The following is a 12,540-nucleotide window of genomic DNA, read 5'->3' on the forward strand; positions in this document are numbered from 1 at the left end:
CCTTTTCCTCCGGGCAGCTTTCCAGCCACTCTTCCCCAAGCCTGTAGCTTTGCATGGGGTTGTTGTGGCCGAAGTGCAGGACCCGGCACTTGACCTTGTTGAACCTCATACAGTTGGCCTCAGCCCATCGATCCAGCCTGTCCAGGTCCCTCTGCAGAGCCTTCCTACCCTCGAGCAGATCAACACTCTCGCCCAACTTGGTGTCGTCTGCAAACTTACTGAGGGAGCACTCGATCCCCTCATCCAGACCACTGATGAAGATATTGAACAGAACTGGCCCCAAAACTGAGCCCTGGGGAACACCGCTCGTGACCGGCCGCCAACTGGATTTAACTCCATTCACCACAACTCTCTGGGCCCAGCCATCCAGCCAGTTTTTTACCCAGCAAAGAGTATACCTGTCCAAGCCATGAGCAGCCAGCTTCTCCAGGAGAATCCTGTGGGAAAAGGTGTCAAAGGCTTTACTAAAGTCCATGTAAACAACATCTACAGCCTTTCCCTCATCCACTAAGCCGGTCACCTGGTCATAGAAGGAGATCAGGTTAGTCAAGCAGGACCTGCCTTTCATAAACCCATGCTGATTGGGCCAGATCACCTGGGTGTCCTGTACGTGCTGCGTGATGGCACTCAAGATGATCTGCTCCATAACCTTCCCCGGCACCGAGGTCAGACTGACAGGCCTGTAGTTCCCTGGATCCTCCTTCTGGCCCTTCTTGTAGATGGGCATCACATTTGCTAACCTCCAGTTAACTGGGACCTCCCCGGTTAGCCAGGACTGCTGATAAATGATTGAAAGTGGCTTGGTGAGCACTTCCGCCAGCTCCCTCAGTACCCTTGGGTGGACCCCATCCGGCCCCATAGACTTGTGTGTGTCTAAGTGGTGTAGCAGGTTGCTAACCATTTCCCCTTGGATTATGGGGGCTTCATTCTGCTCCCCATCCCTGTCTTCCAGCTCAGGGGGCTGGGTACCCCGAGAACAATTGGTCTTTCTGTTAAAGTCTGTGGCAAAGGCGGCATTAAGTACCTCAGCCTTTTCCTCAGCCTTTGTCACTATGTTTCCCCCCACATCCAATAAAGGATGGAGATTCTCCTTAGCCCTGCCAGCTTGTCTTTCGGCACATGCTTTTAAGATTTTCTTCTTGAAGAATGTCCAGCCTTCCTGGACTCCTTTGCCCTTCAGCACTGCCTCCCAAGGGACTCTGTCAACCAGGCCCCTAAACAGGCCAAAGTCTGCCCTCCGGAAGTCCAAGGTGGCAGTTCTGCTGACCCCTCTCCTTACTTCTCCGAGAATCGAAAACTATCATTTCATGATCGCTGTGCCCAAGATGGCCCCCAACCATCACATCACCCAAAAGTCCTTCTCTGTTCGCAAACAACAGGTCCAGCGGGGCGCCTTCCCTAGTTGGCTCCCTCACCAGCTGTGTCAGGAAGTTCTCTTCCACACACTCCAGGAACCTCCTCGACTGTTTCCTCTCCGCTGTGTTGTATTTCCAGCAGACATCTGGTAAGTTGGAGTCCCCCACGAGAACAAGGGCTAGCGATTGTGCGACTTCTCCCAGCTGCTTATAGAATATTTCATCTGCCTCTTCATCCTGGTTGGGTGGTCTATAACAGACTCCCAGCAGGATATCTGCCTTGTTGGCCTTCCCCCTGATTCTTACCCATAAACACTCAACCCTTTCATCACCATCATCAAGCTCTAGACAGTCAAAACACTCCCTAATGTACAGGGCTACCCCACCGCCTCTCCTTCCTTGCCTATCCCTTCGGAAGAGTTTATAGCCATCCATTGCAGCACTCCAGTTGTGTGATCCCACATGTTTCCGTGATGTCATCCCACCATGTTTCCGTGATGGCAACTATATCATAGTTTTCCAGCTGCACAATGGCTTCCAACTCCTCCTGTTTCTTGCCCATGCTGCGTGCATTGGTGTAGATGCACTTCAGTTGGGCTATTGACCCTGCCACCTTTTTTGGGGGAAAACCCTAATTCCTACGTAACTGTTCTCAGGCACTTCCATGGTTTCTAACACTTCAACAACCCTTGCATCTTTGCTGTGTCTTTGCCTATATGAATATAAAGATCTTAAAATTGTTAATTTTTTTTAATTAATCATTTAAAAGATTGCAAAAATAAATTTAAAAAACAAACTGAACATGCTGTGAGTATCAGTGCAGAGTGACTGTGGGGTTAGGACAAGCAAGGAGACTTGTAATACAGTCTTTTAAATATGACACAAGCTTCTACGTGTCACACAACATACCAGATTCCTCTGGCGTCTGGCCAGTCACGTGCCATCCCAGCACATGTTAGCAAAGGGGACACCGGCTTATCAAAGAGAAAATGATCCTGGACACCAAGATGGGACCAGAGAGAGAGAGACAAACAGAGAAAGAGAAAAAACAAGACAAAATTGAAGTTTATTCAGGGAAGCAGTATAACACTGTCTTATGCATTTAATACGAAGGTAATCTATACAAGTAAATCGCATAGCATGGCTTGTGAACCTGGTTCCTTCCTGACTGAAAACTAAAAGCACTTTACCCAGGTGACTTTCTTAGAGGGCAGGTTCTTGCAGATTCTCACCGACACTGGTAATATGACTTAAGTTTTGCCAAAAAACATTTTTGAATTGTAGAGAGGAAGTGGACGTGGGGACCTAATACCACATACACACAACAGAGGGGATTGTGGAGGGACTTAACCACTATAACCAGAGATGTGCATCTGCATACAGACAAATTTCAGGGTAGGAGAAGGCAATGAGTCCTTAAAAATAGCAAAATATCCAATGCTAGATCTGAAAAGAGATTTCTCCAGCATAGAGATTTAGCAGTTTATTTTGAGTATGAATCAAGGTAGGAATTAAATCAGTGCTAAGCTTGATGTTTTGGAATCACAGACTTGTTCTATTCCTCAATTCAGTGAGGAATCAGAGATTCAATTTCTGATTTAATAAATGTATCACTTGGTGTGCCACAGACTTGCCACATTCCAAATAATTTTGTTTTCACTTGGCTGTTTTTTTTCCCAAGCAAATAAGTATTGATTTTTATGTGTGTGCTGAAAAACTATTAGTTCTTAATTCCTCAAATGCTGTCATATCAAATGTTGTGGATTTTTTCTTAGGATTTAATTGAGAATAGGGAGGGAAGCTATCCAGAATAAATATGACAAGGTAGACAAGTTGATAAGCTTTACCTTTTTCCCCCCTCAGTTGAGAAATTTAGGCCTTCATCTTTGAATGCCCTGTGATGGGCATCATGCAGCCCAAACACCAACCATACAGAAAAAAATGAGAGAGTTCTTTCTGCTCATCATAGGGACACAACATTCATTTCCTCAATTTCCTCCACTCTACATTTTTGTTTCAAAGAAAAAATCCTCCTTTTGCAAGAAATCAGCCGAGCACTATTAGTTTCCCTTACATGCCTATGGCCTGTGGTGGTGCATTTTCCCCCCCTCCCCTGGGCCGCTCTATGATCTCAGGAATTCCTGTTAGGCCTAGGCCTTTGTGTAATGAGTTGGGCAGTTAAGCGTCCCTTGACCGTACCAGGGACTCTTGCCTGGCTAAGGTGGGGAGCGGCACTGACCATACCAGGAACTCCTGTTGCCTGGCCAAGGTGGGGAACGAGAGTGGGGATAATTAGTCATCCCCTGACAGCCTTGGAACATTCCTTACCTGGATTGTAGCTCTAGTGGAACAGTACCATTGTTACTGTTCCAGATTGTGGCCAGGATGGAAATATACTGATGACTAAAGCCAATCATCTTGCGACCCTATAAACAGCGGTCCTAAGTGAGGCCCTTTGAGCTCTCCTGGACTGCAGCAGGCTGTGACCAGCATCTCCCTCTGAGCGGGACGCCTCTCAGAGCTCGCAAACTTGAGAGTTTGCGAAGTTCGGAGGACCGTCGCTGAAAGATGACGACGGGACCTGGGCCAAAACCCTTCACTCCTTGAGGCTCAACCCTCGCCCCTTGAGAAATGCCGAGACATTTGAAGTTAATATTTCACCGAACTCGAGGGGAATTTTTAACAGGTATACCTTTATACATATATATATCTTTGTGTCTGTGTGCATGCGTGTGTGAATTGATTTAGGTAACCGATAGTAAGTATAGTATAAATATTGCCAACTCAAGTCTGTAATTAAGTCACTGTTGTGATTGCAGTAAATTCTATTAACTCACTTTGTAAACATTAAATTAGTCAATGATTAAGTGTTGCTAAAATCTTGTGATCCACCTTAAACTGTGAATGAGCCTTAGACTGCTACTAGACATATATAATCCCTTAGACATAAACCGTTGTCCAAGTCTGAAACTAAGATTAGACTTAGCTGCACCTAAGCTCCATCAGGAGTTTAGAAAACAAGGGGGTCCACTCTGAACCTCGTGACTCAATGGGAGGGTCTCCCTTTTGCATCTTCGGTCTCTGTATAAATAATTCTAGCTCGATTCTAACTCGATTTTCCTTTGTATGTTTCATCCATGTAATAAGTGATAGAGTGAACCTTGCCATTGAACTTTGTTCAGTCGCACTTTTATAAATTCCTATTAAAGCCGCTTTTTGCTAATACCTTTGATGGTGATTCTTTAAGCGGCCTCTAAACCACTCATTCGCAACATGGCCCAAATATGCAAAGTACTGAACGCCTCCTGTGTTGAATGCTATTCAACTCTCACTGATTTGAGTTGACAGAAATCAAACGGCGCTTATAAATGGTTGGCAGAAAGTCTGACATCTTAGAGGTTCAAGATCCTAAAATACTGAAGGAAGTAAGCAATGATATAAATTAAAGATGGAATCTGAGGTTGCCACATTCAATGCCTTGATTTTCATAAATTTGCATTACTGTGAAAACAAACAAAACAAGGCAAAATGCTGAATCAGCAAAGCCTATTCCACTTTCCAAAGAACTTAACCGGTAAACCATGAAGGAATTATGTTCTCAGTGCTCTTATTTTGACCTGTGCTTCTTGAAGAGCTCTCTACTGCTGAAGAAGTCAATGAAATAAACCCTAAGATAGGTAATCAATATCTTGTCAATAATCATATTGCCAAGGACATTCAATGAAAAAAGTTACTGACCTTACATAAATTCTTAACTCCTGGTTAATCCAGAGTGTGACACCTAGTTGCAAGGTTATAAATAGTTATGTTATTTCATCAGTTCCCTTTTGGTTGATGTTATGGATTAATACGCTATGAATATAGCTAACAAGGTACAGCCATTCCTTTGGATATTTAAAATGCACATTCAAGCTTTGGTTTTTTTGAAACAATCTTCTAGATTTTGCATTTTTAAAAGTCTCAATATGAATCCCTGTTATGGATTTTCAAAATAGTTGACTGTTGTACAGTTTTGCCATGAAAACACTTGGGAACTTTGATCCTCTCAAATATGTCTCTGCAGGAACTGAATAATGAGATGATGCAACAAAATCCATAATGAAAATCCTTGTGTTCCTATCTGTGTGACAATGAAAACTATTGTTATGGACCCGATTCTTCAAGTCCTTAAACACGGTTACGGGACTGGGAAAAGTTGACCTGGATGCAGTTTGCTACAACCATTTTGGAGAAATTAAAATTAGTGTAGTTTTGACATAAAAAAATTATAGCAAAAAACCCCCACCCTGATAGTCTAGAATACAGAAAATATGTAATATTTATCTCAATGTAATATGTAATACTACTGGTTTAAATTGTTATTAATATAGAAAATATGAATCTTTTCTCAAGGAAATAACCAAAAAAGAGTCCTGAATTTACTTTATAATTTGGCAAAAGAGGTGGCAATAGCCATATGTATTTGATTTGACAGAGACCTTCCTATGTGGAACATAAATGATTTTTTTTGGATCTGCACAGTATGTATTTAGCCAAAATATAGACTCTGGACAATTTGTCATCATGCTAAAAATATTGAGAGGCCATTAACTACTGGGTTTATGCTGTGATTATCTTCCTTAGCTACACAGAAGAGAATGTACGCCAAAGAAAGCCAAAGATAAAAATAAGTGAGAGTAAACGGAGATGGTGTCAGTACTGGATGTATCGCAGAGCTCCCAGCTTGCATCCAGGCAATCCACCAAATCAGAGCCATGCTGGCTGAAGCAGAAGGTCATATCTGAAGCTGCAAGAGTAAAACAGTAAAGTTTGCCCAGCCATGCCTAAGGGGGAGTCAGGCAGGATCTGTTATCAATAAAGAAGAGTAAATTGCTGTTAGCAATAAAGAAGAGGCAAGGAAGGCAAGGACGGGGGGCCTGGGGTGATGTGACAGAAAAGGATCACAAAAACCAAAAAAATGGGGCTTAAGCAGGGTCACATCTGTGGTGGTGCATTCTTCCCCCCTTCTTTTCCTCTGGGCTACGATACGATCTCAGAACCTTCTGTTAAACTTTAGCCATTGTGTATGAGTTGGGCAGTTAAGCGTCCCTTGGCAGTGGGCTGCATCCAAAATCTCCCTCTGAGTGGGACGCTTTTCAGAGTCCGCAAACTCGAATTTGTGATACTCGGAGGATCACCGAGATCTTGGGCTGAGACACTCCTCGGGGCTCAACTCTTCGCCCATTGGGAAATGCCAAAGCATTTAACGTGAGTATTTCACGGGACTCGAGGGGAATTTTTAACCAGTATACCCTTATAAATTAACTAACTCTAGGCCTTTCATTTAGCTTTGGTACCATATCCATATGCATATATATATGTATTGATTGATCTAGATCTTTTTGCGCACTTATCCGTACAGTTACTAACAAGTATAATCTGTAGTTAAGTTGTTTTAATCTTTGTAGTATTTGTAGCAACTTGACTAATTCTTTGTGCAGCTGTCAAATTGATCAATGTTTAAGCATTGTAAGACTCTAAGTTGCTGCTAAAACCCTTAACCCTTTAGTCATAAACCATTGCCCAGGTCTGAGACTAAGGGTAGATCCAGCCGCACCTAGGCTCCTTTCTGAGAAGGAGTTTAGAAAACAAAGGGGTCTACTCTGAACCTCATGACCCAACGGGAGGTCCTTCCTATCCCTTTCTGTATTAGACATAAACCATTTCCAAGTCTGAGACTAAGATTGGGTCCAGTCGGATCTCTTCTAAACCTCGTGACTCAACGGGAGGGTCCCCCCTTTTACCTTTTTACCCTTTTACCCTTTTACCCTTTAACCCTTTTACCCTTAATCTCTGTACAAATCATTCCAACACAATTCTAATATGATTTTCCCCTGTGTAACTTAATCCATGTAATAAGTAATAGAGTGAACCTTGCCATCAAATTCTCTTAAGTCACGTTTCTATAAATTTCTATTAAAATCACCCTTTGCCAATACCTTTGCCAGTGATTCTTTACGTGGCCTTAAACCACTCATTTGTGACAACATCCAGCATTTGCATGCAAGCAGTGAAGTGAAAGGCAACAAGAAGAGCTTCTAGAAGTACATAAGTGGAAAAAGGAAGGTTAGGGAAAATGTGGGCCCGCTGCTGAATGGAGCAGGGGACCTGGTGACACGGGACATGGAAAAGGCTGAGGTACCAAATGCCTCAGTCTTTACAAGCCAGACTGGCCTTTGGGAATCCTGGGTCCCAGAGACCAGGGGCAAAGGCTGGAGCAAGGAAGATGTACCCATGGTGGAAGAGGATCAGTTCGGGGAATACTTAAGCAAACTGGACATACTTAAGTCCATGGGCCCTGATGGGATGCACCCACGAGTACTGAGGGAACTGGCAGATGTCATTGCAAGGCCATTCTCAATTATCTTTGAATGATCATGGCGATTGGGAGAAGTGCCTGGGGACTGGAGGAAAGCAAATGTCACTCCTATCTTCAGGAAGGGCAAGAAGGAAGATCCAGGGAAATACAGGCCAGTCAGCCTCACCTCGATCCCTGGGAAGGTGATGGAGCAGTCAGTCCTGGGAACCATTTCCAGGCACATGAAAGGCAAGAAAATCATCGGGAGTAGTCAGCATGGCTTCACCAAGGGGAAGTCATGCTTGACCAACCTGATAACCTTCTATGATGACATGACTGGCCTGGTAGATGAGGGGAGAGCAGTGGATATTGTCTACCTTGACTTCAGGAAGGCTTTGGCACTGTCTCCCATAAGATCCTCATAGAGAAGCTGTTGAAGTATGGGCTGGATGAGCAGACAGTGAGGTGGGGTGAAAACTGCCTGAACGGCTGGGCCCAGAGGGTGATGATCAGGGGAACAAAGTCTAGTTGGAGGCCAATAAGTAGCGGTGTACCCCAGGGGTCAATACTGGGTCCAGGCCTGTTCAACATCTTCATTAATGATCTGGATGATGGGGCAGAGTGTACCCTCAGCAAGTTTGCAGATAACACAAAACATGCTGCAGGCTGCCCAGCTTGAAAGCAGCTTGGCAGAAAAGGACCTGGTGGACACCAAGTTGAACATGAGCCAGCAATGTGCCCTTGCCGCAAAGAAGGCTAATGGTATCCTGGGCTGCATTAGGCAAAGTATTGCTAGCAGGTCAAGGGAGGTGATCCTTCCTCTCTACTCAGCGCTGGTGAGGCCACACCTGGAGTCCTGTGGCCAGTTCCTGGGCTCCCCAGTACAAGAGAGACATGGACATGCTGGAGAGAGTCCAACGAAGGACCACTAAGGTGATGAAGGGACTGGAGCATCTCTCCTATGAGGAAAGGCTGAGAGAGCTGGGACTGTTCAGCCTGGAGACAAGAAGGCTCAGGGGGGATCTCATCAGTGTGTATAAATACCTGAAGGGAGGGTGCAAAGAAGACAGAGCCAGGCTCTTTTTAGTGGTGCCCAGTGACAGGACAAGAGGCAATGGGCACAAACTGAAACATAGGAGGTTCCGCCTGAACATCAGGAAACCCTATTTTACTGTGAGGGTGACTGAGCACTGGCACAGGTTGCCCAGAGAAGTTGTGGAGTCTCCCTCCTTGGAGATATTCAAAAGGTATCTGGACATGTTCTTGGGCAGCCTGCTCTAGGTGGCCCTTCTTGAGCAGGGGGGGTTGGACCAGATGACCTCCAGAGGTCCCTTCCAACCCACACCATTCTGTGATTCTGTGATTCTTTGATTCTGTACATGGCCTTGATCGGCAGTCCATCTCAAATGCTTCTGAATCAATTGCACACTCTCCCGTGACAGCTCAGGCATCGCAATAACAATAATGGGCATGGGATGGGAATGTATGATCATGCAATTCTCCTTCCAGGAATGATAATGCAGTCTCTTTCTGTGGACAACTCCTCGTACCTAGAGAGAGCTAGAAAGAGCTGTTAGCTCTTGGTCCTGGTTTGGGTGGGATTTCCAAGGTAATGGCTCTCTGGAACCTCCCTTTTGTTCCCAGGAGAAGCAGCCACCTACTAATCCCCTGACTCAGCCCAGGATTAACAGCTATCTTTTATTTTGTGCCAGTACCGCCCCCCAAGCAGAGCTTCTAAGTTAAGAGCCCCTTTTTGTTAACATATGTAAATCTAAAAAGACTCCATAAGAATAATTTTCATATAAATATGGGGTCTACACGTAGCAAAACAGAGAGTAGAAGAAAAGAAGAAAGGAAGGCAAGCAAGCAAGTCCAAACTTAACACCAGGAACCTTATCTCCACTCACCGCAAAACTTAAGGAGAGGTATAATTCTCCCCACTTTACTCATACGAGAAGATGAAGCTTTCTCTCTTTCACACACACACACGCTCTCTCACTCTTTCTTTCTCTTTTCCTAATGCTTTCAGAGACTTCTATCTTTAGTTAGTCATCCTTGCTGTAAGTTTCTTTAAATTGTAATTGCATAGTCTTCCTTTTGTCAGAGAAATTTCTGGGAATATAGCCCCTATTTGATGAAATCGAGAGTTGCTAAATTAACAAAGGACTGACTAAAGATAGGATTCCTTGCTTGTAATAGAAATCCTGTTTTACCAGCAACTGTTTTTAAGGAACCCTAAAACAAAATACTTATGCTTGTACATTCATGTTCCCATGTTCCTGTATTTTATTTTCTGTCAAATTAGACTCTGAATTTATGAATATCGTGATCTGTGTGTGTGTGTGTCGCATTGAGAATTTGGATCTTAGCCTGTACGCTTGCTACCCTCGACCTTAGAGATCCCAAATGCGTAGGCACCATTTGAACTAATTTCCCCAAATCAGTTTCATTTTTGCATTTTCTCTGAGTGTACACGTGACTCTTATTCACATGCAAAAGCCCTACACGTAACATGGAGTTATACTTACATCAATAAGCTGCTGCTGATCCTTCTCAGACATATTGGTCAAACTATAGTACTTTCCAGAAAGGTCTCCTTTCAGCCCAGCTAGAGCAGTGACCACAACATTTTCCACTTCTCTTCTCTCTGCCCTGGTACAAGCTGGAGGAAGGCTGAGGCCCCGGATGCTACGACCAGTACGTACACGTGATGAGAGGACATAGCGCTCATCAAATTGACCATGGGTGATCTGAAGGAAGAATGTTTTTTAATTTACACACAGTCCCCCATTTTGTACACTACCATTTAAAAAACCCATCAAACAAAAATGGGGCATCTTTCTGCCCAGGGATCATGACCTCTCCTAGATATCGCAGAACATTAGGAACCCCTCAGTGTTTCAGATACTAAGGCTTTTTTAGGAACTCCAAAGTTCTTTTGCTGACCAAATGTGGCAAAGTAACCAGCTGATTCTTCTTAGCTCCAGCATGGAATATGAAAGGATCTGAGTGGCTTTTGGAAATATGTATATGAACATAGAAAGAAGGCCAGGTATGGAAGATCTTTTGAAAGAGGAAAGCCCAAGATGATGCTAATCTACACTGTTATTGAACTATGAAGGAAATATTAAGCAATGGGTAAGATTTGATTGTGTGAGTGGGGGGAAATGCTTTCACTCTAATCCTTAAATACATGGTTATCTTTATCTTATGAACAGACTCTCAGTGCCATTAGGCAGAGGCCCAAATGCTTAGTACCAGCTGGGACTGATCCCTCTGTTAAGAACAAGGTAGGGATGCAACTAGCTTGCTGTTAGGGCCATGAGTGCACCAAGGAGCTCTGCAAACCTTTCACCCTCTCTCCACTGGGTTTTAGCCAGCTCTAATATTGCACAGCTGTGTAACTATGGATCCGACAACTTTGAAAAGAGCTGTCTGGAAAAGATCTGTGAGAAGTTTCATCTGAGGTCTTTACACCTTGGTTTGAGCTGCATTTAAACTAAGGCCCTCACCCTCAGTCCTTGCCTGAGCTACTTTGTAGGTACGCCTGCGCCTGGCCTTGTACCTTGTTTATCCTGACCCTGCCTCGCTGACCTGACCTCAGACCTGCCTTGTCAGTATGGGCTTCTCTGTCAATCACTGGGCTGTTGGCTGAACCTGGTTACTGTAACTAGACCTGTTCTCTTCTTGCTTGGGTACCGCGGAACTGTGCCCTTGGTGAGCCCACTGCTCTGCCTGTCTTGCTATCACTCTTGGCTCCTGGCTTGTTCCTCTTGTAGAGCAGCACAGTCTCGCACCTCTGACACTTCTGCATGATGTCAGGGTGTAATTGAATAGAGTAGTCAGGTGAACACTAGAGTAGTCAGGTGAAAGAGGTCCACTAAAGAGAGGAAATTAGAAGAGAAGAATAAGGAAGAGAAAGAAAGGCCGTGTAGATGCTAGCCTGGTTTGTCCTTTGTCAGATGCTGAAAACCCCAGCAAACCTAAGCTGTAAACTAACAGCCTTGCAAAAAGAAAGGACAGAACCAGGCCTCACTTCATTTAGACATACTCCCTGTGGGATGTGCCATTTCAGTCATTTGTGGCATTCCTTAGCCCTAAAATCATTTTCTTTGGAGTTGAATCAGGGGGAAAAAAGTACTATTACATACAATATCATCACTGTAAGAAGCAGCATTCAATCTTTATTTCCTCATTATTTTATTTAAATCCTACCTTGGATGCATCCAGGTCTGTGTGATGCTTCATTGTGCATGGATCATAGCCATTATGTCTCACTTTAATGACAGGGTCAAAAATCTCAGCAAATACCTATGGAGTCAAGAGAATCTACAAAGAGTCTTCAGTATCACAGAAACACTTTAATGCACTAACTTCAGTCACAAGGGAAATCCCTTGGTACAGGCTCCTGGATGGCAGCCATAAAGGGGACTTTGCAAGTGCTGACAGGGGTAAATATGAAGGGAAGGGTCATATGTGGGTTGTATCTTTGAAAATTGGTCTCTGAAAAAATTATCCCTCAAAATCTGATCTATTTTCAATAGATCTCTCTTTTATGTAGCACAGGGTAACTGCCAGTAGTTTGCCATGAGTTTCTCAGTTGCTCTGACTTTCTGCTGTACCTCTTAGAAGCAGAACATGGAATTTCACCCTCTGTCTCCTAACAATAAATTGGGAGATTATTGGTGGTGGATTTCAGTAATTTTGACCTAAACAGTGCTCTGTAGTGGTTGCTCATCTTCACAACAAAAATTGCACCTTACCTTACAATTGCACCTTACTTTAGCTACAAGCTTATTCTAGTTACTACAGATAGGTACTGGATGTGGTGGCAACCAGATTGGATTT

General features: G+C 44.0%; 1 protein-coding gene and 1 long non-coding RNA gene across 2 annotated transcripts in view; both read right to left on the reverse strand.

The window, feature by feature from the left end:
- LOC142074860 (uncharacterized) overlaps positions 1 to 12,540 on the reverse strand; it is a 602,395-nt gene that overhangs the window by 212,444 nt on the left and 377,411 nt on the right. The gene's annotated exons all lie outside the window — the stretch shown is intronic.
- Positions 1 to 12,540, reverse strand: part of LOC142074698 (creatine kinase S-type, mitochondrial-like) — a 31,466-nt gene that overhangs the window by 15,224 nt on the left and 3,702 nt on the right. The window contains exons 3-5 of the mRNA XM_075135494.1: positions 11,908 to 12,003; positions 10,221 to 10,442; positions 2,265 to 2,350 (exon numbers count right to left, since the gene is read on the reverse strand). Coding sequence (XP_074991595.1) covers positions 2,265 to 2,350; positions 10,221 to 10,442; positions 11,908 to 12,003 — 404 coding nt within the window. The remainder of the gene's footprint in view (positions 1 to 2,264; positions 2,351 to 10,220; positions 10,443 to 11,907; positions 12,004 to 12,540) is intronic.

This window comes from Calonectris borealis, chromosome W, assembly GCF_964195595.1.
Source record: "Calonectris borealis chromosome W, bCalBor7.hap1.2, whole genome shotgun sequence".
Taxonomy (NCBI): domain Eukaryota; kingdom Metazoa; phylum Chordata; class Aves; order Procellariiformes; family Procellariidae; genus Calonectris; species Calonectris borealis.